Source organism: Bombus affinis, chromosome 2 (assembly GCF_024516045.1).
Source record: "Bombus affinis isolate iyBomAffi1 chromosome 2, iyBomAffi1.2, whole genome shotgun sequence".
In the NCBI taxonomy this organism is placed as follows: Eukaryota; Metazoa; Arthropoda; class Insecta; order Hymenoptera; family Apidae; genus Bombus; species Bombus affinis.
This window is the reverse complement of record NC_066345.1, coordinates 898,846-925,836: the sequence shown is the minus strand read 5'-3', so window position 1 is coordinate 925,836 and position 26,991 is coordinate 898,846. Positions and strand designations below refer to the sequence as shown.

General features: G+C 35.9%; 1 protein-coding gene and 2 long non-coding RNA genes across 10 annotated transcripts in view; 2 read left to right on the top strand and 1 right to left on the bottom strand.

The window, feature by feature from the left end:
* The window catches only part of LOC126923852 (CCR4-NOT transcription complex subunit 6-like), a 407,221-nt gene that overhangs the window by 63,872 nt on the left and 316,358 nt on the right, over positions 1-26,991 (bottom strand). For 2 of the 6 annotated variants that reach the window (XM_050737754.1, XM_050737764.1), the window contains one exon: positions 10,351-10,412. The exons of 2 other annotated variants lie outside the window; for them this stretch is intronic. In XM_050737754.1, the coding sequence (XP_050593711.1) occupies positions 10,351-10,381 (31 nt within the window). In that variant the 5' untranslated portion in view covers positions 10,382-10,412. Of the gene's footprint in view, positions 1-10,350; positions 12,691-26,991 lie in introns of those variants that run through there. 2 more of the 6 variants (XM_050737804.1, XM_050737755.1) reach the window with 2 other exon arrangements.
* LOC126924062 (uncharacterized) overlaps positions 1-26,991 on the top strand; it is a 128,883-nt gene that overhangs the window by 31,365 nt on the left and 70,527 nt on the right. The gene's annotated exons all lie outside the window — the stretch shown is intronic.
* Positions 1,170-26,991, top strand: part of LOC126924048 (uncharacterized) — a 54,964-nt gene continuing 29,142 nt past the window's right edge. Inside the window, exon 1 of one of the 2 annotated variants that reach the window (XR_007713391.1) lies at positions 1,170-1,288. This is a non-coding gene — a long non-coding RNA (uncharacterized LOC126924048). Of the gene's footprint in view, positions 1,460-26,991 lie in introns of both variants that reach the window. The other variant, XR_007713389.1, reaches the window with a different exon arrangement.

Below are 26,991 nucleotides of genomic sequence, written 5' to 3'. Positions count from 1 at the left end.
ACAAAACTGTGTCTTCTTTTCTCGAAGCTTGGAAGTTTAAGTACGAAACACGACTAAGAAGTCATGTTCGGAATTTACTTTCGCGTAGCCGAACATATTTATGCGATTAGAAACTTTTAGGATCCCGGTACGGTCTCGAGAAAAGTTTCCAACTTCACGCAAACTCGTAATCGCCAACAGCCGCACAATTGTAGCGCCTTTTCTTTCCAATATCAATATTTGATAAAACGTAATCGTAATTCTTATTATACTTTTTATGCAGTATGTCTCTGTTATCAGCAACAGGGTGATTCTACGTGTAAAAGCAAGTCGAAAACGTAGAATACGATTTTTCCATGTGACACTTCGTTTTCGAGAAAATCAAGTTTAGAAATTGGTCAGGTATGGTTGAACTTGGCTACTTCGGGAATAGTACGGGAAATAAGATAGTCGACTACGGGCTATTGCACGTGTAAAATTAAGTCAAAGATGTGGAAGAAAAATTGTTCATAAGACGCTTTATCTGGGAGAGAAATAAATTTGAAAATGTATCGTTGTGTACTGTCCATTACAGTTAAAATTACCAAATTTTTACGCTCCTGTGGTGACATTGAGAAAAGTAGATATATTTTTACCGCGTAGAATTACGGCTAAATTTAAAAACTCCAACTCCGCCCGTAGAACGTAATCAATTGCTGATAATAATTACTGTTTCATAGTGGAGATTTATTCGGGTTTTCTTTTTGGTGCGTTTAAGTACCAATTTGGTAATTCTTTGTCTACACTTTGCGTTTATAATTCAATGGGCCCCTCTCATATATTGAAATTAAATTAAATTAAATTAAATCATGCGGGTGTACCAAGCCAGTTTTTGACTAAACACGTTGAAACTCTATTTTATTGAAAGAGGAGACTTAAACGAAAAAATGTTGTTCTACATTTTCGATTTGTTTTTTCACGTAGAATCCCCTGTAGCAACGGTTAAAGAAGAAATCGGCAGGTACGTAAAAAATACAAGGAAAGAACAGCAACACATCCAAACCAGCTGGCTGCTAAAGCGAGCAAAACTCGTAGAAAGAAAACTAAAAAGAAAACACCCCACTCACCTCACTAAAGAAATAAAATAGTCAAATTCGAAGATGGTATCCCGCTGAGGGTGCCATCCACATGTTATTAAGCAATTAAGTAAGAAAAATTTAGCAAATGTCCAACTGGACAAATTGTAAACTACAAATAAAATTAAATTAAAAAAAAGCTTTTGTTCCTGAAAACAGATCTGACTGAAGAAATAAAATAGTCAAACTTGAAGGTGGTATCCTGCTGGGAGTAGCCATCCACATGTTATTTAGCAATTAATTTAGAAAAATTTACCAAATGTCCAACTGGACAAATTGTAAAGTACAAATAAAATTAAATTAAAAAGAAGCTTTTGTTCCTGAAAACAGATCTGACTGAAGAAATAAAATAGTCAAACTTGAAGGTGGTACTCCGTTGGGGGTACCAATCCACATGTTATTTAGCAATTAAGTAAGAAAATTTTACCACATGTACAAATTTTATCAGCTGGAAAAATTGTAAAGTACAAATTAAATAATAAAAAAAAAAAAAAGAAAAAAAGAGGAAGAAACGTAGAATGCCCATATTGTCGATCGTGTTACAAGTGTTGCGACAATCCCGTACAATTTACCAGAATTTAGATGACCTATTGTTTCTAAACTGTAACCGCTATTCAATTGATAATTTCCATGATTATATTTCAGACTCGCAAACAGGCGATACGAAATTACAAAATTACGATGATTTATATGGAGGCAGGTATACTACGCACGGCTGGCGACGTTTTAATCATGAGAACGAATCACGTGCACGTGAGAAAACGTTTTCATTACATACACGAACACTGGCTACCGGCCTTACGATTCAGCACACGCTATCGTAATCGAGCGGCTACAAAAATATATCAGCGAAAATGTAAATGACTGCGTCGGCAGTACCGTGTCGCACGATCATTTAATGTTACTGGTCAGTTAATGAAACAAGGAGAAACTTGCAGTCCAGGTTGTTCGTATAAGATGAATTTACCTTTGATCGAGCAACGGTTCAAACTATTTCTCATTGTTTTATTATGTTCGCTGAAATTTCTTTCAGCTTTATGATTCTTCTTTTTCTTTTTTAACGTGCGTTTAACGTCGCATCGACTGCAGGCTCATTAGCGACGACGTTAAGCTTAGACCGATTAGTAGTAGACTGCAGACTTTTATGCAAATTTATATTGTTGGTGATATAGTTAAAAAGGTAGAAGATCGATAGGAAAGTATTAAAGGAAACACTAAGAACGTTGAACGAATCAAGATGCACACAATAAAGTGAAATGTCAAACTGTTTTGAGGATTGGAAAAGACATTTGCAAAAATGTATCATTGTTTATACTTTGGACATTTTATATGCCTTTTTATATCATCCGTGTTTTGTGCAATTTTGTTCTTTCAAGAAGAACAAAAAGAATACTAGAAATGCATAAAAAGCTATATCGTTTTGATTTTTGCTATTATTTAGTATATATTTATTTCTTTGAAGAAATTTAACGCGTTTGATGCGTAGTCTTGCGACGCTAAGGCTGTGTCAGGTACCATATCGTGTCTCTGACTTCGTGTTTCTGTATATCCACGTATTATCTGCTAGCCACATCATCTGCCCCATTTTGTCGCCTGATTTAACTGCACCGGACTTTTCCTTACGGACTTTTCTTAAACGTAAAGCGTATGACGATAAACCAATCGCGATTGAGCAGTTAGAAGATGATATTCGAGAAGCTTAGCGAAGAAAAGAAGAAGATAGTAAACGTAGCTTTCGAAATGTATGAAAAAGTAATGAAAAACGACTTTCTTGAGGTTGAGACTTTGCACATAATTTCCGGCTATTAATAGATCACTCGTATTAAGGAGGCATTTGTTCTTTATTGCATGGAATGCTTAGATAATATTATCAGAGAAAAAGTGCGCAAGTATAATATTTTGCAAAATTGAAATATACAGGGTGGTTGGTAATTGGTGGTACAAGCGGAAAGGGGGTGATTCTACGCGAAAAAAGAAGTCGAAAATATAGAATAACAATTTTTCGTTTGAGGCTTTGTTTTCGAGAAAATCGACTTTGAATTTTCGCTCGGTACGCGTGCACTTTATCACATCTCGTTATAACGGATCTCACTGTAGATCGTTGTCTCGATGGATATTATGGCAGTTTAAGCTTGTTTTTGCCATAACGGAAAATTAGGAATACATAATGAAATAATATGAAGTAATCATAAAGTTTATTATTACAAAAATTGCTGAAAATGTTACCCATTCTGTCGAACACATACTTCTGCTCTTCTAATTAAATTTCTATGAACACTTTCTAATCTATTCGATCGTTTTAAAGTATGAAAGGCTACAATAATCTTTTCTTTCAATTGCTCGCAACTTGCGATTTCTTCAGAATAGACAATTGAATTAATATGGTTCTACGCCATAAAGTGCACGCGTACCGAGCAAAAATTCAAAGTCGATTTTCTCGAAAACAAAGCCTCAAACGAAAAGTTGTTATTCTATATTTCCGACTTCTTTTTTCGCGTAGAATCATTCCCTTTCCGCTTGTACCACCAGTTACCAACCGCCCTGTATATCATAGCATATTTCAATCCGTTGTGACTTGCAGAGAAAAATATATCAAATTTGCGTAGTAGTCAACGCGTTAAATAGTAAAATAATTTATATACCATCTTGTATTTTACATTATAAAAACGAATTAACAAATTCATAATAAAACAGCAAGAGAATAAAAACAGTAGCAAGCATTCCAATCAATATAACTGATCATTGCTTATTCTCATAATTCCCTTCCAATGTCTTTCACGAATGAATTATATCACACTTTAACACGTATCTTACTGTGTCAAAAAAATTCACACTAATTTCTACTTAACCATTTTATAACTCTGTCGCTTAGCGCAAGAAATGTCAGCGTCGTATTTTTCCCAAAATGTCTGTCTGTAAAAAATTGTATAGTCTCTAACGACAGTTTTATAATTAATAATAAATAATAATTGTTTTATAAATAATACCAAAAACGACTAATGCGACATTTGTACATATCAAAGGGAAATTTTTCATAAAACAAAGTTTCCACGAAAAATACCAGAGTAGTCAACATAAATATAAAACGCGAATAGAATAAGCTTCGTTTCTTTCTTTCTGTAAGAAAAGAAATTTGAAGCAATAGAAACCTCGATGCCAAAAATTGTTCGAACATGCATTTTCGTTGTCCGAAAAGTTTCTTTCGTATTATGAGGAAATAATAGACGCACAACGCTTTTTGTTTTACATTATTTTGTCGAATTACGATCCATTTTCTTCTGTTAAGATAAACACCGCGACATTTCACAGACTTGGTTTCACGTTTGTATAAATGTGCACTGTTGTAAAAAAAACACGTCTGCGAAAGAAAGACACTTTTCGGGCAACCTAATATCTCTTCGACTGCTGATATCTCAACTTGACAAATACTCGCTTTTTCTCTGCTTTATTGGAATTTTTTTCCAGCAAGCCACACATTTGAGGGCTGCGCACCTATGCACATTTTTATGGTCGACTGTACATACGTAATACACTGAAAGATTAGAACTTGTAATTATCTTTCTTTTTAATTATCTACCTTATGTAGGCCAGTAAAAATATTTCTCACGGAAATATTTTTTTATCGTGTTGTTACAATGTCGTGCTTCTATTTTCAGCTATGCGATGAAACGAAAGGGAGAATAAAGGAAGAAGAAAGGGAGTTGGCCGGCTATGCGGTTTCAGCTGCGCCTTTATAAATTGCGTACGTGTTAAACATACTGCGTGCCACATGGTCATTAAGCATTATCTTGCTGATAATTGCGCGTGAGAAACGAGTTGCCTCTGTAAAGGATCATTCTCTTGATCGCACATAAATCGTTCTTCAGACCTGGCACGACCGCTATATACTAGCAGAACCGCGCATACTTTGCTCTCGCGTCTGCTCGGGCTTGCCACGAGCTATTTAGAAAAACATTTTAATCGTCCTCCTGTACATTTAATCAAGATCGTATCATATTTTTATTGTTTGCAATTCGATGCAGTTTTAAGTTGTTTTATCACGAGCAGAAATTTATTTCAATTCTCTTAACGACACGTTTTATACATTACGATTGTAGTACTTGTATTTTTCCCCTTTAGAGATTACCATTTTTCTTTGTCGTACCACGGCATAGAAAACTGGTATTTACAATTTTCATTAAACATTTTATCATGTTTGAAAAAATACAGATGAAACATATTAAGAGAGTGCAATGTATTCCTTTTACAAATATTTCTATGCAAGCTTTTCAGATTAGCATGAGATCGTCATAATACAACATTTCATTATTTTTACACTTAATATGATATTCGCGTGGTATTTATTTTCCTAGATAAATTCATAGCGGATATTAATTCATTAATTAGTTACTAATATATTTTGCTATTAATTAAACATTTAATTTTTATGTTCTCATTCAGGAAAATTGTGCTAGAGAGGCAGGAGAGAAAGAGAGGGACTTTTTCTAGCATTAAAATTTTGAATATCAAATTCGAAATGTCTATGGTGCATCGATTATCAGAATGCAACGGCTGGTACTAAATGAATAAATGTAATTAGACGTGGTATATAATTTTATATTTCATTCGATAGAATAATGTGAAACGCGAGGGAAGATAAATGAAACGAAGAAAAAGAAGCTGAACGCACTTAGTGTTACTCTTTCCAAACAAGTTTCGATTGTATAAATATGCAGCAAGTTAAGTATTACTCAGTGATTTTCCAATTTTATGTGGAGCAAGATGGTTTATCTTATCTTATTTATGAGTGCATAATATTATTAACAAAGTTTACTAGGGCTATTCAATTATTCTTGCAAACTGATCTGGTTTCTTTCGATTTTCGATCAAGAGCAGGAACACCGTGGCTGGATAGCTTCTCATTATGAGGCAGCGAATTTCTTTTACTCTTGTCTAACTGAGCAGTAGCCGGTTTCCACAGGTAGATCCTGTGAAACTGGGACGTGACGTGGACGCAAAGCACTTTCCATTAAATTGCTAATGATTTTACCGAAAGAGGTGTGGCTTATGCCTGTCGCACGAGAAACCTCTCGTCTTCATACTAAATCGAAAAGGATTTAGTGTCGTCGTTTTCGTCTAAAGAAAGAGTTCACCGATTTACCTAAATCTATGCTGACAGTAGATTAAGACGAGGAAAGACTGCAGCCTGTCAGGAAATTTGTCAAAGTATTTTTCTTTTCATAGATACGTATGTCTTTTATTTATTCTAACTATGTTTATAGCATAATTATAAGTATATAACTATGCTTCTAACTACGCATAAACTTATCACACCTATAGCTGTTCAACGATGCTTTATCAAACACACACATTCTAAGAATTGGGAAGAATCAACTGATGTACGTACATCTATGCTGACAGTAGATTAAGACGGTGGATTAAGATGAAGTAACTTGAACATGACACTGATCTCTGAAAAAATAAAGAGGCTATGTAGGAATTACGAAACCAGATTAAATTATCATCCCAATGCTGCAGCCAAGAGACTCTGCTCATTCGATCAATCCAGAAGATTCAGAAGAAAACACTCGATCGTATGTTCTGTCTGTTTTCGCTTATGAGACGTAACAGAGCAAACTTAGGGAAAATGTTGAGATACTAAATTCGAGAAACACCAGAAATCATCCAGAGAGCAACCGGATCTACGACGAATCGTCTATGAGCTTGCTTCGAGATGTAGCTGATCATTGTTAGCATCTCCTGTAAATTAGACAAGACAAAATCGAAACAGAAAATTCCTCACAAAGCGAAGAGTTGTACCTCGTAAACAGATAGATGTTTATACGAAAATTTTGCATCGTTTTTAGGTGTAATGTAAACAAATGTAAATAAATTTTTTTTCGCGTGCAAGGTAGAGCAATAAGAATTATCATCTTGAATATCTCTGGAACTTTGGATGAAAGATATTTGGCATAAAAAAGAATATAGTTTTGATGTGATCGTCGGTGAAGGTGCCCGCAAGAAATACTCTTGATTTTCAACAATAACGTTTACTAAACTCTTGACAATTAACAACAAATAACGATTAACACTGCACTATCAAGAGTCAGTAACCCGTTTCTCTGGTTATGTCGGCTTCGCTTAACTTTTCGCACTTTGCAGAAGATTCAGACAAGAGACAAACAGATTCTTTCCTTTGTTGCATTCTTCCGAATATTCGGCGAAAGAATCGTAGGGATATCGATGGTACATTAGACCTGTCGTCCTTACCCTTTGAAGGTATAGCGCTTTGTGTCGCGAAGCTATTGAAAATTTCCGTGGTCGAGTGCCGCCACAGTTCTCTTTGTAGGCAGAGTTGCTTAAGAATATTATCTTTTTCTACGACATACAATTTTTACGTTTGTCAACTGATGGACACTCCAAGGAATACAAAGACTTGTAATACAAAGTACCAATCAAGGTCATAAGGCAGGGAATACAAAGACTTGTAATACAAAGTACCAATAAAGGTCATAAGGCAAGGAATACAAAGACTTGTAATACAAAGTACCAATCAAGGTCATAAGGCAAGGAATACAAAGACTTGTAATAGAAAGTATCAATAAAGGTCATAAGGCAAGGAATACAAAGACTTGTAATACAAAGTATCAATAAAGGTCATAAGGCAAGGAATACAGAGACTTGTAATACAAAGTATCAATAAAGGTCATAAGGCAAGGAATACAAAGACTTGTAATACAAAGTACCAGTCAAGGTCATAAGGCAAGGAATACAAAGACTTGTAATACAAAGTACCAATCAAGGTCATAAGGTAACTTTGCAAGATTCCTGAGATGAATCTCTATTCTAATCTCTAATCCCTGAAGATTCTTTGCTAAATTCTTTCGTGAATCTCTACTCTAATTGTCAATCTTTCAACATTCTTCCTAGCTTCTTTCACGGATTTTTATTCTAATCTCTGGTCTCTTAAGATTCTTCGCGAGATTCCCATCCATTAATCGCTTCCTCGATGCTTCAAACTAATTGTCAGCTTTCGTATAAGAAACGTGCAGATTTCCTAATACTCATAAACGCGAGGATACGTGCGCCATACGTTGAGGAATTAATCCTAACAATTAGAAGTCGTTAAAGATAATTCTGCTATTAATCTCCTCTTAATTTACGGGAAAATTGTTGGATAGCATGCAAAGTCGACAGTGCGTAAGAAGATAATTGCGTTGGTCATGAGGGGCTCTTTCGATGCTTTGCAATGGCACTTTGAGCGTGCAGCGTCGTCCTTCACCGATAAAGTACATATTACTTGCGTCTCGTTATGAATAGCTTATAATCTAATTTTAATAGTCTTTGTTGGTCGGCTATTAGCATATTCAATCTGCAAAGAAATTACTTCCGAGCTTATTTTGTATCGCGGACACTTGAGGGAAGCTGAGAAAGTCGATGGTGCTAATGTGCACGAGACGGTCGTACTTCGAGACTTTAAATGAGGAGCCTGGCGAATGTGCCGAACGGGCAGTGGATTCTGCTCGAACGTTAGGAAAACGAAGAGCGAGAGAAAATGAGAGAGAGGGCAGGAAGGGAAGATCAGAAGGAAAGGAGGAAAAAGAGGGAAAAGGAGGTGCGTCAGGTGTTATATCCTGGCTTGACGTAATCTAATGGATAGAGGTTAGTTGGGGTGAAGCCGAAACAAGTCCACGACCGCGGGTGGTACGCACATAGAACGCGGAAACGCTGGTTAACGTTCCTCGTTGCGGAAATAACAACTCTACTCGCGTTGACTTCAGGGACTTGGAGGGCATTTGCATGCTACACATAGAATCGCAGCCATTTCACCAGCGGAATTTCGTACATAGAATGGTCATCAAATATTAGGCGCACGAGTGAATACTCGAAATCTTTCGGTGAAAAAAGTCAAAGCTTCTTTAAAAGGAAAAAATATCGCAAGTTGCTTGAGCAAAGTATTTTGATCACAGTCTTTGCTTTCTATAGAGCTGGGATTGCATTTGATCAGTAGCATCGCAGCCCACTGATCCAATGCAACACTGGATGGTAACTGAAATAATACGAACATAATTTTATCGCGGTACAGTGGCATCATCGCAGCAAGTAATCCAAACGACGATCGAAAAACTACTTTTTCAATTCAGCCTTTCTTAATGCTAAACTTAGTTTAGGCCTATAATTCAGTTGCAGTAAACAAGGATTAGCTAGCTATTAAGTAGCAGTTTTATTCAACAGCAACAAATTCTGCGCCAGCCAACCAGTGATCAAGTTCATACGCGTAAATTGCGTTATGCAATTTCTGTTTCCTTAAAATTCTCTTTCTCGATGTGTCACGTACTCCAGCGGCTGAGATATCGAACAATTTTCATAACGATGTACAATTACTAATTAGCAACGCGTGCTAGTTGCACGTGTAAACTGTATAAATCTCACAAAGTATTAATAAAAAGAGAAAATCCGACTTTTAATCCCACTATTGAGAACCAATATCCCAGTGTTAGTGAAATAGTTTAGATGGCACGATATCCAGCGGTGGCTGAAGCGCGCAGGTGTTTTACCCGTTTTTTCCCGTAAATCCATTGCCACAGCAGTCTATCACAATTCAACAGTTCAAAAAAGACTGGAATAATGTAGACATTGAATGATTTCCAGTCAAACAATCGAAATGTAGTCACCTGATCCAGCGATTGGATTAATGTGAACTCAGCTTAACTTTAAGCCACCTGTCAGGCACGAGATGATTTCCATTACGGAAAAATGTCGTGCCTTTAGACAGGATGCAATCGTCAGGACGCTGACAAAGGAGGACGTTCCGTGAAATTGCTGCATGACAAGATGAGACCACACACTGCTTCTGCGATAAAAGACACCATAATGAGGCTTGGCTGGGACGTTCTGCAGCAGCCAACTTATTCACTACACGTTACTCCTTCGGATTACAACATTAATTCCGATCGATGCAACACGCCTTATCCGATACATATTTCCAATTAGTGGATCGGATACAAAAATGACTTGACGATTGGATCTTGTCTGAAGACGTAGCATTTCGCCACGATGGAATTCGTCGCTTGTCTGATAGATGGCACGAAGTTATAAAAAGCAACGGTAAATATTTTGATCGAACAATTTGAACAAACGAGCATTGAGTTCCACTGAAAAATGTGGCTCATTCGTTTGTATATATAATAAATTATTTGATATTGTAATTTTTATGGTTCGCGTATAACGAGCAGACCCTACTTTTCATACAAGATAAAATGTAAAATATACGTACATACACTTTGAGCGATGAAAATTGGAGACATCTTCCAATGGCAGTAGAATTGGTTTGCTTACCTGAAACAGGTAAAAATATTCTTATTAATTGCACATATTATTGAGAAGAGAAATGAACTTTGGTTATGCTTCTTATTATCAATGAATGCAATGAATACACGTGCTAAATCTAAATTTTCATTCTGATATGCTTTGTCTGATACTACCAATTGCAAGTATAAGTGAGGTATATGTTACGTATTTATACGAACTTCTCTTTTTATTTTAATGTGCTGAATCAACTGCTACTGCACTTTCCACGTGTCCTGACTCAGCCTGTATATTGTCGATACAGTTTTGAGAACTCTGAATAACGACGATAGGATGGACGATAACGTGGATCGTCTGCACGTTCCTTTACAATGTAAGCACGTAATTATAATAATCAGAAGGATTATAATTACTCTCGTGGTCGTATCTTCAGATATTGAACTGTTTGCTGTTATGTGAGCCAGCTTGTACAAAGGTGGATTTATTTTGCGATGGCCCCACGGTGTTCCAATTCGATTTTCCGCCGATTAAGGACAAAGGTGGATCATCCGAGAGGAGTGAAGTTTCCTCGGAGTTGCATTGTTCAGCGTAAAATTTTCACCAACTGCTCGACTATGTCGATAATCGATGGTCCTCGGTGAACCAGCTTGAATTCCTCTGCCATCAAAAATTACAGCGCCAGAGGAATTATATAGAATATGGGATATTTAAAGCCGGGATTATGGTAGGATGTTTAAATTTCATAAAATCGGCCATATTAAGGAAATTTAAGCCTCCAAATTTTTAATAGTTCGTTCGATCGTTCGCATATATTGTAGACAGGAAGCTTTCAACCGGTGTAACATTATTTCACAGCTAGAGAAAAATTCCTTTTCCGGAAAATTAACTTTTTCACACGATCTGTTACGTCTGTCAGATAAAAAAGAAAAAGGAATTTGAATCTACTGATATTAGCAAATTTTAGTTATTTATTTAGAGAACTAGACGAATCATTATGTATTTAGGGAAAGCTTAGAAGGGGAAAATTACGTAGAATGAGCATAACATGCAGAGATATGTAAAATACATAAAGTTTAGCGCTTACTATTAATATTTAGTAAAACAAACCTCTACTTATGTTAGTTATTTTTTATTTGCCTTTATAAAAATATAAATAACGTGTAATAAAAATCAAATGAACGTGTAATAATTTAATAATTACGTCTTGCTTTTACATTTATAATTGCCAAGCTCGAACTTAACATTATCGAGCGAATAAAATGCTCGTTTAATCGGAGATAAGCATTTTAAGTAAACTTTAACGTGGATAGAGCAGCAAGCAGATAGTTAAAAAATAAATACATAGCTATAGAATTTTATACGCTTAACTTTCAGTTCATCGTACAGTGAAATTCTAATTTTAGTTGGACCACTTTTATCGATATTATTTGTCGATTAATATTGTCTGTATCGTTTTATGATATTATAATATTTGTAAAATAGTACAGTATGGAAAACTATATTTATGATATTTTTCAGACGTCATGAGGTGCATTTATTTTTTATGAAAATATTATAGTAAATCGAATCTGATGGAACCGACAATTTCATCCCTTGGTGGATAATGTTAGATCAAAGCTACATATTTTTATCTAGAAAGTAGAAACGTAGAGTAAGACTTTACGCTAAGGACATGGTAAAAATGTTCTTTTATCGGCAATCTACAACTTCCTTTAATATTTTTTACTGCGGTTACGAACTTCGACCGAAGGGAATCGTTCCGGTCGCTGGCTGTAGTTTAAAGGTTAAACTGTACAAGAAATTTCTTATCTACCCCTTTTAAACTTTCCGTCCATTTGCCATTCGTCGACCAAGAGTGAACTGATTTTATCGTTCGTAAAAACTTTGAATCGCCTCAAATTACGATTCTCTGTGTTAGAGCAAAGGCAATTAAACGCAGGAACAGGATACACAGTCGAGGAAAATACTGTTACGACACTGAATTCTTATATTTTATAATTACAAGTTTATGAAGTAAAAATTTCGTATCATATCTCTTACGTCAGTCTGCGTAATAAATAAAATCTGTTATGAAAATTTTGTAAATATAATTTACAAAATGCAATTTAGGTAGACAAATGTTTTATTTGTAAAATGTTGTTAAGGGTACTTTGATGATTTCAGATATTTCTGCATACTATGTGCATTGCAAGCATTTTTGTATCTTCAAATTTTCCATAAATAGAGAAAAATCTACAGTCTGCCCACTACAAAATGATCGAATTAAAAAAATTTTGAGATACGTAGTGCGTTATTGATTTTTTAAAAAATAGAAAATATACTTTTTTATTACGTTCAATTTAGAAATTAACTTTTAGATGTTTTCTATTATTCCGTTTCCTATCTACGGTTTGATTAGTTTATAAATTTTTCAAGATGTTTTATCGAGCGTGTGTGCCAACAACACACGCTAAACACATTGAATATGCATGCGAAACACACACCCAGTAAACACACGCGCCAAAGGTACAAGTCCAGTCGTCCTATCTCGTTGTGTATTTTTGATTACTCTAATGTCCACGGCATACTTTTTATTCAAAGTGCAACGGAAGACGAGTTCTAAAAGGTGTTTGTAAAGGGAAAGCTTCAATCTCCAATCTCATTGTAAAACGTTGATTTTGTAAACCTTTGTCTTTGTCATCATAAAACTTCGAACTGCAGAGATTTTACTAAATTTCGTAGTCATTTGAGTTTGCAAAATTTTCGAAATAAAAGATCATTCTCACTTTGTTGTTTCGCTTTTGAGTACAAAGTCGTCATTGGGGAAATTCAATTTGGAGATAAGGAAGTCGAAGTTTTGTGTTTTGAAACGAGTCCACGCAGACTGATCTTTTCTCATCAAGTTAAAGCAGTCTATTTTTCGAATAGAGATTAACGACGCTAATTAAAATTTACTGCGAAGTGTATGTTTCAAAAATTATCGATTTGCAATGTGATATTTTATCCGCCTGGTATAAATTAAATATAAATATTTACATTTTTTTCCATTTTCCATTCTATGTTTTGCATCGTCATATAAGTTGAATAAAATTTCGTTTCTTTTTATACCGTACACATGTTTGAAAATTGAGTTGATTGAGTTTGATGTTTGAATTAATTTAATTCATCTGCGATATTTTATCTTTCTAGTTATAAATTAAATATAAATATTTACACTTTCCTTCATTTTTCATTCCATGTTTCGCATTGTCATATAAGTAGAATAAAATTTAATTTCTTTTCATAACGTATACATGTTTTAATTGAGTTCAATGTTTCAAGGTTGAGTTGATTGAGTTTGGCGTTTATTTAATTCATTTGTGGTAATTTTCCTCTCTAGTTACATATTAAATAAATAGTTACACGTTCCTTTATCCTTCATCCCCATAAGCTGAATAAAATTTAATTTTTTTTCATAACGTACACATGTTTGAACTGTGTTTGATGTTTGCAGATTGAGTTCACTGCTGCTTGATGTTTGAATTTATTAAAAAATAATTATTTATTTTAAATAATACTTGTAAAGAAAGGTGTAATGTACCACTGTAACATTTTCCATACTTTTATGGATAATATCCAAAAAAAGATACAAGTTTACACTAAAATACTCGTAATCTAATACTACCTAAAACGTTCCTTCATGAAGATAAAGGAAAGTCTGCAAAGTTTCTACCATACGTACAATTTATTACTACATTTCGTACGACTAACCACAGCTAAAGCGAAGTAGATTAGGCTGACGACCAGACGTGCGTAGACACCATTCAATTTAGTTATGTTTTTAAGATTCAATGACCAAACACTTGTATTTAGACAATTCGCATTTAGGCGCATATTAATACATTTAGAACAATACCGATCTATAAAACTGGAACTCACTAAAATACTAATTTTACTAATTTTATCAAAAACATATTCTTACGAAGATGAAGACAAGTTTATAAATTTTGTACAGCGAGTAAAATGAACTACTATGCCTTGTATGACTAATCAGAAAGCGAATTACGTTAGATTGTTTCGCATGTATAGCCACTGTTGGGATATGTTTCCAAGATTTAACAGTCAAACATTTGCAGTTAAATCCACCTGTGTGTAGCTTCATAGATAGATCAAGGTACTGACCTACAAAAGTTCAAACCACTAAAATACTCGCAACCTAATTTTATCTAAATCGTTTCTTTATGAAAATAAGGGCAAGTGTACAAATGTTCAGAAAAACAAGTATAATTAATTACCATCTACATGTCGTATGTGTCTTGTGCGACTAGCCACAGCTAGAGCGAAGTAGATTAGATCGACGAACAGACACGTATGGATCTACTACTATTCAATTCGGTTATGTTTCCAAGATTCAATGGTCAAACATTTGCAGTTGGACCTTCCGCGTGTGAATTGCCGACCGATATCGCGACACTATACGATTTCATGCAACAGAAACTCGAGTTTGCAATTAACCCACATAGCATGCAAGCACTTGAACGAGGGGAAAAGCACTACGAGGACGTCGCGGTTGCGGACTTCGGTCAAGTGAGCTTTCCGTCACGTTGAGCCTCGACACTTGTTCACGTTTCGAACGTCCATTAACGGGCCTACCCCAACAGAATTATGCCAAGTTCTTGGCCTCACAATGGCTAGTCTCTTATGCTACAGAATGCCTATACCTACGAACTGCCGCCTGTTACTTCCAGCAGTCATCAGTCGCAGAAATTACGCGGTCCCGACCTTAATACGAACCGTGCTTAAGCACAAACTGAATTGCCACAGTCAAACTATTGTAAAGGCGTTAGGACAATCGCAATTGTATCGATAACAACGCATGGAACCGAGGTTTTGATATTATCAAATACTGAACTATTCGCGTTTGTGTGACTCTTTTAATGCGTCGGTTGAATTATCAGATATTCGTTGTCTCGAATGAATGAAAAAGTTCATGGGTTGCTGATGTCGCTTTCTTTTTCTTTTTTAATTCATGATAATTTTCCTTAAAGGGTACGATACACAGAAATTTTGGGCGGGCAAATCGTGGGCGATTATATCCAACTCAAATATCAATGAAAAAGATCATGGTACGCTGATATGAAATTTTATTTAACTTTTTATTTCATGATACTTTTTTTTCAAGAGCAGTGGAATGAAATTTTTGGTTGGCTAAATGTAGAAAAATCATGAACAAACGAATACTGTTTTGTTTTTGCACAGATTTCGATATACCGATGTAGTAGATCAGTTTCGATACACCTTGCAGCGTAGGTATTTCATGGAAAGATATTGTTTTAAAGTACTTTTTAAAGTATTTACTGATTCGTATTTATAAAGACAAATATTTTTTATTTTATGCTTCTCTTGCCTTGCGGCTAAAGAATGACTATTGCTAGAATATGGTACGATATCCGTAACAAAAACTAAAAAATGAACAAAAACAAAGCGAACATGTTCGCAGAAATACATCCGCAACAGCGTGAACGTAAATTCGCTGATATAAATAAACCTACACCTATTGAAGGAACTGGACAAAGTTCAACATACTGAAATAGCTTTCGAACTAATGGCAGGTTATTTAAGAAATAGATGCAATCGCATTTTCCAAATGTACCGACTTTGCAGAAAGAGATTCCATTATTTCACGTTCACCACACGTAGCGAATTTCTCGAGGTACCATTGACCCAGAGACATTTTCCTTAAACGTCAGGCAGAACGCCAGGCTTCTCTAACTTAAATGTAAATAACCAGATCGAGGATCGAAAGGAAACCACAGACAGGATTTCCGACTGACCTGCTGCACGAGGTTATTGACCTCATCAACGTAGGAGGTTCAGACTGGTTGCACGTAGGAAATGTTTGAACGCTACGTCTATGCATAGACGTAATGTGAAGCAGATTCAACCTGTAGATAGGGTATACACTGACTTGAATTTTGCCCTCTCTACATCCTTTCATTACTAGCTTGCATTCTCTGCTAATGATTTCGATACTTTTTGTTGCTTTGTCTTCTGTGAATTATTTTTGGTAGACATCTGACGTCATTTTTATTCATTTATTGTTGGCAATGTACTGGCGGTTTTACCTTCCGTGCATATTATGTCCTTTCCTTACTGGCTTATATTATCGACTAATGGTTTTCATAAATTTTGTTGATTTGTTTTCTGCGAATCATCTTCTACTTTCGAAGAAGACATATTTATTAATTCACTGACACAATGAATAACCATATTAATGAACTGTTTATTACGTGGACAAAATTGATTCTTTCAATGATTACTGTAAGATGAGAGACGAAGTTGGACATTTTTTAACTGTAAACGAATAATCAGATTAAGGAATTATTTATCACGCGAATAAAGTTTATTCGATTGTAGTACAAAGAATTATCGATTGTGCTGTTTCCATCTTTGAAATGTGCTCTGTTCCCCACAACCGTATACCATGGGTTCAGATACGTTTGATTTTCATTATGGACTTGTGTATTAGGAAACCGTTTTCACGACTTGTTAACCGGTGCATCTTCTTCTGGCTTTAATTTGCTCAATTTTTTAACGGATGTGTTGCTTCTAGCTACGCTTTGAGTATGGACGAAGCAACAGATATTCGACTACTTCTCTAAAAATGGTCAGATAGGATAGAATACATGTTCGTATGAATTTTCTTCCTTGCCAAAGCAAAGTTGCTTCTATTCATTCTTGAAATAGTTCTCGCATGTTATAATACACTCTGCATATTGTCAATACTTTTAGCTTATCAACTAAAAGGATCAATATGTACTGTTGATAGAATGTTTATTATAAAATTTATTATCAAATAGAACATTACGTGTTTATATGAATTTTCTTCATTGTTTTTGTTCCTCCTGTCCACTGCTGAAGTGGATGCTACATGTTATGATACATCCTGTGTACAGATATAAAGCAGAACAAACTGTGAATAAGCCGCGATGCAGCTGCAAGTTAAACTGAGAGTAAAATCATAAATTCTCGGTCAGCTCAAAGCTCGATGTCCACGGTGATCACGAATACCTCAACCGACTCCTGATGTTCCCCACGTGCGGTCTTCAACGTACAGCGTGACTTCTCTCCATTAATAATTACAGAGCCCCGTACGCGGTTGGTCCCTCGGACATCTCGGCTATTTATTGTCGCTTAATGATTATTTATTAATCTCGCCTTATCGTCCATAAGTATCGTGGCTGGGACATTTGTCCTCGCGTCGCATTCCCTCTCCTACCGCATTTATCCGTTGACTTACATTTCGCGACTCTCCGACAATTCGCATTACGAGAAGTCGCATTACGATCGAATTTTATTGGCTCTTCGAGTTTTCCATTCATACTGATTTTTACTGATTATAATCTCATTATTTACTGATTTCATACAAAGAAATGGTATTCTCGATTTTGATGATTTTCAGATATGTCGTAGAAAGTAACATTTTGAACAACTTTTTCTTGTACACGTTACCGCTGAGACTCTTTTAGTTTTTGAGGTGTTCGCAAACAGCTGTTGGTACCACTCAAGAACAAGCTGATAAGCATTTTATATTCAGAACATCTAAAACTGATTTATACACTTGTATAAGCAAATTTCGAGAGCAATTATTTTCATCAATTTGCAACCAATCAAAATTCTGTTTTATTATATTTTCAGTCCAAATGCGTAGTTTGCACAAACGAATTTAGCGAAGATTCATAAATATTTTAAATAAATAAATACTGTTTAAATAAATAGACCTTTTAAAAATGTATTGCCACAGTCATATTCGTCATGTGTTTGTTCAGAAAACATTAAATTCGTATTATTATAGTTTAACCTTCGATCGTTACAGACATCGTTACGAACACTACAAACATTGATCAACCTTCCAACAATGTCAACATTGTTCAACCTCTGAACACTACAGACACTGTTCAACCTTCCAACATTATAGACATTGTTTAACCTTCCAATATTGTTGGACGTTGTTTAACCTTCCCATAACAAAGACATTGTTCAACCTCCGAACATTAAAGACATTGTTCAACCTTCCAACAATGTCAACATTGTTCAACCTCCGAACACTACAGATACTGTTCAACCTTCCAACATTATAAACATTGTTCAACCTTCCAACATTATAGACATTGTTCAAGCTTCCAACATTATAGACATTGTTTAACCTTCCCATATTAAAGACATTGTCCAACCTTCCAACATTAAAGATATTGTTTAATATCAATATTGTTTAACCTTCCCATATCAAAGACATTGTTCAACGTTCCAATATTATAGACATTGTTCAGCCTCCGAACATTACAAACATTGTTCAACCTTTCAACATTATAGACATTATTCAACCTTCGAACACTAACTATATTCTTCAAGTCTCGTACGACACGAACATTGTTCAACTTTCTACTGCAAACATTATTGAACCTTCAAACGGTAGAGACGTTATTCAACCTTCGAACACTGCAGGCATTGTTCAACCTTCGAGCACTATGGACATTTTTCAACTCCATTACGAGGAAACTTACGCGTATTCAATACGTACTCTATTCATTCTCACGTGTTTCTAGTACAGTCCTAACTTTTATTGCTTGTTGTTATTGAATTAACAAGTATGTGGGAAAGTTATTCAGTACGCATCGTTCGTATCGACATCAAAGGATTAACAGTCATAGACACGTCCGTACACAAAGTACAATTACGACGTTCAACGAATTAAATTTATAGAAAATTAATTCTCGTCAGTTTTCTACGCACGCGTAGAAATGACAATACGCGTTCAGCTATAGACTACGTGAAAGCCGCTTTGTGTCTATCACAGAAGTAATTCCAACACGGAGATCTCGTAAATACCATTGGTACGATGCTCAGGTATTTAATCCATTGCCACGGATCGCATTGTTCTTGCGTCGCGCTGCACCGGGTCATCTTTGTCCGCCCCTCTCATTCTCCGCTGCGTGCACAAAACAAGGCCTTTCGACCCTTTATCTCTTTCCGCTGATTCTTTCTGTACCTCACTCTGCCGTTTATCTTCTCCAGCATTCCGTATTTTTCTCATCCGATGCTGGCCTTGCCGGCTAGTCGACGCGCTGCGAATTTCCTCTCTCTACAACACCCTCACCGGCTATTATTTTAGCTGAATTTAATTATCCGCTGGACACGAATCGTCCGAGACAGCTGGATGAAATCCTTTTTGAACGCATTCTCTCCTATATCTCTCGACTTTTCGGCCAGACCTTTGTTTCTGCCATGAACAAACCGAAAGGAGTTGACATTTGTTCATACTTAATGAGCGGGACTATCGTCTTGCAAGAGATCAATTGCAGAATCAAACTGCGTTTACGAGTTATCGTGATGCGACTAAGTATTTGTTTAAATATTACCAAGATATTCGTCAAATGTTCGTTTCATGCTACCGACCATAAGTATAAGGATACGATATTTAATTGAAATTCAATACTTTCCGCTACTTGTATTTCTTACTTATTTTATGGTAAATCTGTAATTGTATTCGCATCATATGTATCTTATAATATGTCCGTGTATTTATTTATTTCAGCCTATTGGCCAAGAAATTGGACTTGGTTTTACAGTAAACCGTACCAGGTATGTAAATATGAAACCGGAATTTTTGTATAGAAAATACACTTTTATTGTATGAAAATGATTAAAAATATTTTATTCGAAGTATTGCCCATCGCTAGCTATACATTTTTCCCACCTGTCTGGTAATTGGTGGATGCCACGTCAAAAGAACTGTCGCTCTTTTGAGGCAAACCAATCATCGAGCCATTTTCGTACATTTTCGTAAGAAGTGAAGTGCTGGTCAGAAAGTGCGTGTCCCATCGATGCAAATAAATAGTAATCGGACGGAGCCAAGTCTGGTGAGTAAGCCGCGTGCGAAAGTATTTCCCAACTGAACGCTTCGATCGTTTCTTTGACCGGTTTTGCTGTATGTGATGGTGCATTACCATGAAGCAAAATTACTTTGTGTTGCCTTTTTTGAAATTCTGATCGTTTTTCATGCAAAGCTTGATTCAGATCGATCATTTGTTGTCGATAGCGCTCAGTATTAACGGTTTCGCCAGGTTTTAACAGCTCATAATAGATCACGTTTCACGTTCCACGTTCTTCGTTCCTCACGTCAAAATTGCCACTTCTGAATTTTTTAAACCACTCAAAGCACTGTGATTTACCAAGAGCATGCTCACCGTAAGCTTCGTCAAGCATTCGATGCGATTCTGCGGCAGTTTTCTTCAAATAGTAACAGAAAATCAATGCTGTCCGCAAATCGTAGTTTCCAGGCACAAAATTCGACATGTTCAACGCTATTACAAACTATGCTGTTGTATGAAACTTGTATTGTTCTAAGTCGAAAATGTTTGTAAGATGTCAACAACGACTTTTGGCATCAATGACGCAGTTTAGTGATAATTACATTATCAACTAGGGCCATCTATAGGCAAATTCCGGTTTCATACTTACAAACCTGATAAACAAGTAGAGACAAAATTAAGAATAAGCTTACGGGTAATTACGCTAACATAAACCATATCAGTTCTTTGGTTATCGTTCCTCTTTATCTCTAAAGACTATCTTTCTACGCACATTCTCCCCATTACAGTTCATTCATCCGTTCATTCGTTCCGCCATTCGTTCTATTATCGCACTTGTACTTCGGTTCCCGATTTCTTCTCCTTTTTCCTGTCCTCCTCCTCCTTACTTTCCATTCCCTGCAACCAGCTTATTACTCCCATATTTCCATCTCCATGCAGGATTTCATTGAAATTCATCCTCTTCCGCTCAAATTCATTCTGTCTATCGCTTCACATTCCTCCTTCCAATGCCTCAACGAGTCTTCTCCCTTTCCACGCAACTTACTTGCCTCTTTCAGATTACCGCACCTGGTCCTGAATAAAATATCTACCTTACGATGTAAAGTATTAAATAAAGACGAATTTGCTACAAGTTTCCTATAAATGCACGAATATGTCTTCTGCCATGTGCTTGCGGCCAATCGGCAGCGTATGCGAGAACATCGATAAAATCGTGTAAGATGAACGTCGATCAAGCGCTTCGGTGCTAAAATTTCAGAAATTCCTATTAGTAGAATTAATTAATTTTGACATGTGAACGGCTCGCATAAATATCGTCTTTGAGCGTTTCACACAGGAAGAGATCCAGTGAAATAAGACAGTTTTGTTTGGGCAGATACTGATCAGGTTTCGTGAAATCTCGACGTTGAAATATAAAGGTCGATAAATCTTTCTTCCTTCGAGTAACGCATCGTACACAGTTTGAAGTCACTGTGTATCTCATACGAACCAAAAGCTTAGAACTTGTCAGCCTAAAATTTAGCGTACCTCAGGAAAGTCATTGGTGAAAAATTTGTCGACATAAAGAAAATTACTATTGATAATCGTAGGATTAACAATATTATTAGCAATAACGATATTAATAGAAGATTCGATGTAAACATAATTGGACCTGCAAGAGATCATCTCTAATGTTTTCCAACAAATTTCACAGGTTGATGTTTTCATCAATAGAATCTTTAATTCCGGGAAAACAAATTTTTCTTCCCATTATATGTGGCCCTTCGAACAATATGTAACTTTGTAATCCTCGGAAGCTTTTTTATGCAGTGCACAAGTGCCGGAGATGTTTAAGTGTCCTCTATCTGCTCTCTTCAGTTAAGAGCTTGACGCTTTTATCTCCATAAAGATTAATTATAATTCTTTATAATCTTCATAAAGCTGCAGGACGAAGTATAAAATTATTGAATTCGCAGTAGAATAAAAGTATTCTTATGGCCATAAAATTTACTACTCGTCTGCATACTGGATCCATTATGTCCATGCAGGTTTTTCAGGTCTTAGCGTTGCAAGATTATCTCCTAACATTCTTGCATACTTCCAAGCTTCTAGTTTCTACAATAGGATTTTGTTCGATAGTTTTTCTTGCAACGTGTTACCTTGATTCTTTCAAGCAAAGAAAAATTTAGATAAAGCTGTAATGAAAGAAATGAAAAATCACTTTATCCGATCGAAAACGACTCGGTACACAGACGAAGGGTTAATTAACTCAGATTCTCCTTGCAACTAATAAAGTGATATGTACAAATTACAATCTTAAAATAAATACTGTAATTCGATTGTTATGCAAAAAATAAATTTCAAAAATGCATATTTACGACACGTTAAAAGTAGGATTCAAAGTCTAGTAGCTGAGCTAATGAACAACAAGCAATGATTAATTTTCGTCGAAAAACTGATTAAAAAGCTGGACAAAAAGAGCCGAATTAGTTGAAACACATGTCGCCGTTGTGAGTACATATTCGGGCGTAGGTGTTTACACGGCTCGTCACGGAGTGACGGTGCGGGCGATGCAACCGGTCGATCCGGTCGCTCGGCTCATTCGATTGAAACGCGCGCCGAGTGGCAGCTCGTGGACATTGTAAACGTTTCGAAGCAGCTTAATCAGCTACTGTATACTGATGTGGTTACACCGACTGTAGGCAACCGGACGCCTGATCGAAGGGTGGAATTCAGTCGACTGTGGACACGTATTCTCTACGCATAATCTAATTCAGTTTGCTCCTCCGTCGAGGTAATTTCGATTACGTAACGAGCACCGATTTCGAATAGACCGCCGACTAGAATCGATCGATTTGCCCCTATATATAATTCGCGTTAGGAAATTTGGAAAATACAGTCAACGGCGCGTATTCCAGCTATTACGTACCTGTTAGATTATGCGTGGCCTTGAATGCGAATTAAAAATTATTAGAAAGTTCGCGATAAATCATTCCAGACACAGACGTGAAATTTCACGATGCAGAAAATGGGGAGACTGGGAAGGGTCGATACATTTTGGAGAAAAAAGATCGTGCAAACGAAACTAAATATGATATAGTGATCATATATGATAATATCAATGATCATGGCAATATGAATAGATAACATGAATGATCCATTTGTACATTTGGATTGGGCAGTATATTATTGAGAAACGACAAAGTTAAATCCTTCGTTAAGTTAAACTTAATTATACTAAACAATTAGGAATATTTATAAAGTAGATATAAAAATATTTTTTAATTCCACCACTTTATTTTAACGTTTTTAACTATTAATATATAGAAGCTACTAATAATAAATAAATGATAATAAAGTAAATTAAAATACTAGGTTGTCCCAAAAGTTTAAGTGAAATAATAGATGCACATTTTAATATAATTAAATTAATAATGAATAATTAATTAATAATAGATGCAACATTTTTTATTTTATATTATTTTATAGATTTATGTATGATTCATTTTGTAATAATAGAATAAAATGGATCAAACGTAATTCAATAAAATAATATAAAACAAAATATGTTGTGCATCTACTACTTCCTTATAAAACGAAAGGAACTTTTGGGACAACCTAATACAAAAGAGAAAGTAGCTGGTGAAAGGAAGCAAGTGTTTTCCAGATACGAGAACGTGATTGTGTATCAGTAGAAAAATGGTTGGTTGTCTGTGCTCGTGAATAGAACATAACATAACAGAAAATTCGATAATGTAAATCGACCGAGAAAGATTGCAAATGAAACGTTGCATTAAACTTCATTAAAGCAACGTTGGCCTTTAATGGGTTAATTAAACAATTGACTTAGTTTGCTAAACTTTGGTTTGGAAATTGACTTGTTAAAAATAAATTAAGCGATCCAATGTCTAGAAAATATTTCAACTACTTGTTATTTAAATTAAACTGAGTTGTTAATTGCTAATTGCTAGCTGATTTGGCTTGCTAAACTTTGCTTTAGGAATTCGCTTGTTAAAAACCAATCTGATTTTAAATTAAAATAATCCTACACAGGATTAATCGAGACGCGAGAATAAAAAGACAATTAATTTGATTTTCACACAAATATTAGAAATCACGTTGCATATTACTTTACACCATGAAATTATTAGTTCGTAATTAGTAAGATGAAAGCCACTCAAATAATTTGTTTATGTCGTACATAATCATCTCGAGAAAATTAATTAATTAATTAATCATTAAACAATTTTATTTATTCGACAGTTTGTTTGCTCGTAAACGAGAACGTTTGAAAAGCTGGTCGGTAGGAAAATACCTACGTGTTAAAGCAATTCGCCGAATATTTTTTCTAAACAAATTAAAAATGTTAACTGGGACACTAAAAAGAAGTTTCGTACAAAAGAACGAATAATTATTCGTTTCTATATAAAATTAATTTTTCCATCATATTTCACTACCTCGTACATCTCTAATTGTCGAAATAAAATCCATTGAATCTGCGTACGACACTGCACAAAAGCTGGATGGTATAACACGACACATAATGCAACACGTTTAAAATAAATCACAGGAGTAATGCGGTTAAATTCGATGATCGATTTAGGTTATATAGATCCTTATCACCCACGAACGTATCATTTAATTGAAAGTTTTATCTGATAATCGAGAAATCGAGAAAAGGATTGACGTACGTGGCGGTGTGTTGTTAAATATCCAATGGAAATGCTCGAGAAAGTAATTATACGAGGAAGACCAGTTTTCACATCATGTCTAAATCTCTTTGCTTTATTAAATCCTTTTCCCTCTCAAAGAGGGGCATTCTTATCGATCGAATTTATCTTCTTTTCATTCCGCTTTGCATGGGAAACAGCGACTCGTTAAGAGAGTAGTGACCTACCTAAGAGGCCGACACACGCTGAAGATGCGCCATTCAACCTTCGAAGCACGTTCTGTAATGAGAACGTATTACGAGCTGCAATAAAATCTATCGTTATCGCACGGACCAACGATACGGATGTTAGAGAGAGGCGGACTGATGCATTGCATACTGGGCAAGCCAATAGAATTGGAAAAGAATTTCAACGTGCAGCTTGTTTCAGCTGAATCTGAAATGCCGCTCGGATACATTCTTAGTCGGATATCCGACGCAATGGAATCTCTGCATAATTTCTTCGCATTAATTGCATAGCGCGTTTAAATTTTCTCCTCTGTAGTTTATAACGTATCTTACCACTTTAGATCAAAGACGGCTACAATTTTCAGGATTTGGCATGTTACGGAATTGTTATGAAGATGTTATCGCAGAAAAGAAGCAAAATTGGTTCAATACGCGTCGGTTTAATAGCGCGCGGTATTATCAAACGTAATTTCTTCGCATAAATCTTTGCTTTCTGTAATTTATATCGCACTCTTCCACTTCGAACGAGAGGCGATTAGAATCTTCAGGGTACGACATGTTATCTAATATTATATTTAGAAAAAGACAAGATTGTTTCGTCGTGTTTATTGTGCAGTAATATCTTCGAATCCTGAAAATTTCAATCCCTTTAAAGTTGCAAAATTTGTGAAATTTCAGGGAACGAAATAATCCCTCAACTCCTGAGAATTTCAGTCATTCTCAATTTCGAATGTCAAGATGCGATAGATTAGAGGGAAGCTCCAATAAATTTTATTGGGTTGTCCGAAAAGTTTCTTTCGTTTTAATAGACGTTTTTTGTTTTATATTATTTCGTCGAATTACGTACGATCCATTTTCTTCTGTTGAGATAAACACCGCGACATTTTCACAGACTCGGTTTCACGTTTGTATGAAGCCGCATTGTTGTAAAAAACACGTTTGCGAAAGAAAGGCACTTTGCAGACAACCTAATACATCAGCGAATAAGGTCAGGCCGTGCATTTCCATTCGAAATTCGAAATCTATGTCGGATTTGTCGCAACGAATGGTGGTTAACGGGTTATTCACGCGCAAGACAAAGCGCAATCACTAGAGCCAGAGGAATCAAAAGGGATAACCAAACTGGGAAGACAGATGGAAAGCCATACAGGAAGGAAGGATGAGCGCGGCACGCGGTTGCTGGTACGTTTCGAAACTGTTCGCTATTTGTATATAGTACACATTTATATGTATGTATAGTACTCGTAGATTCAGCTCGGCCGACCAACCGAATGACCAACCAACTGACTAACCAACGAAACCTTCGACCTTCCTGCCGCTCAACCGCCCCTCGAAGGATGCTTGTTAACTTACAATACCAGCAACTATGACGTACCGCTCTATGCTGTGTTATTGCTAGTGATGGGCTGAAATACGTCGCAAGTAGATTGGAACATTGTCCGACTGGATTTGTTGGCTTTCGTGAATTTCTCTCGGTTTGGAATGATCATGGAAGGTAGAGTAAAATCAAGGCGTATGTCAGTTCGGTGAACATTCGTATAGTTATTCTTGAATTCTGCAACAGCTTGTCGATGCTTGTACGATGCACTTGTATCAGTTTGCAATGAATAAATGCCCTTTGCTGCGCTCCTTTTATATCCTTAAACTAGGTTGGGCGTGCAGTGGTCAGCGATGGTTTCGAACAAAATGGTTTGAAGTGACAACAGTTGGGTAAGTAGAGAGCGCTGCTGGAAGGAAGATTGTTTCGTATAGACTTATCACAATCGTGAAGATAAACGCATATTGGCCGCAAGTGTCACTTTTAGGAATAAAGCAATACAGCAACGCGTGTCTCTTTCGTCTTTGTGCGATCGCGTTGCGCTCCTTTTCAGCAACGCACAGGACACAGGCTCGGGAGAAGAGT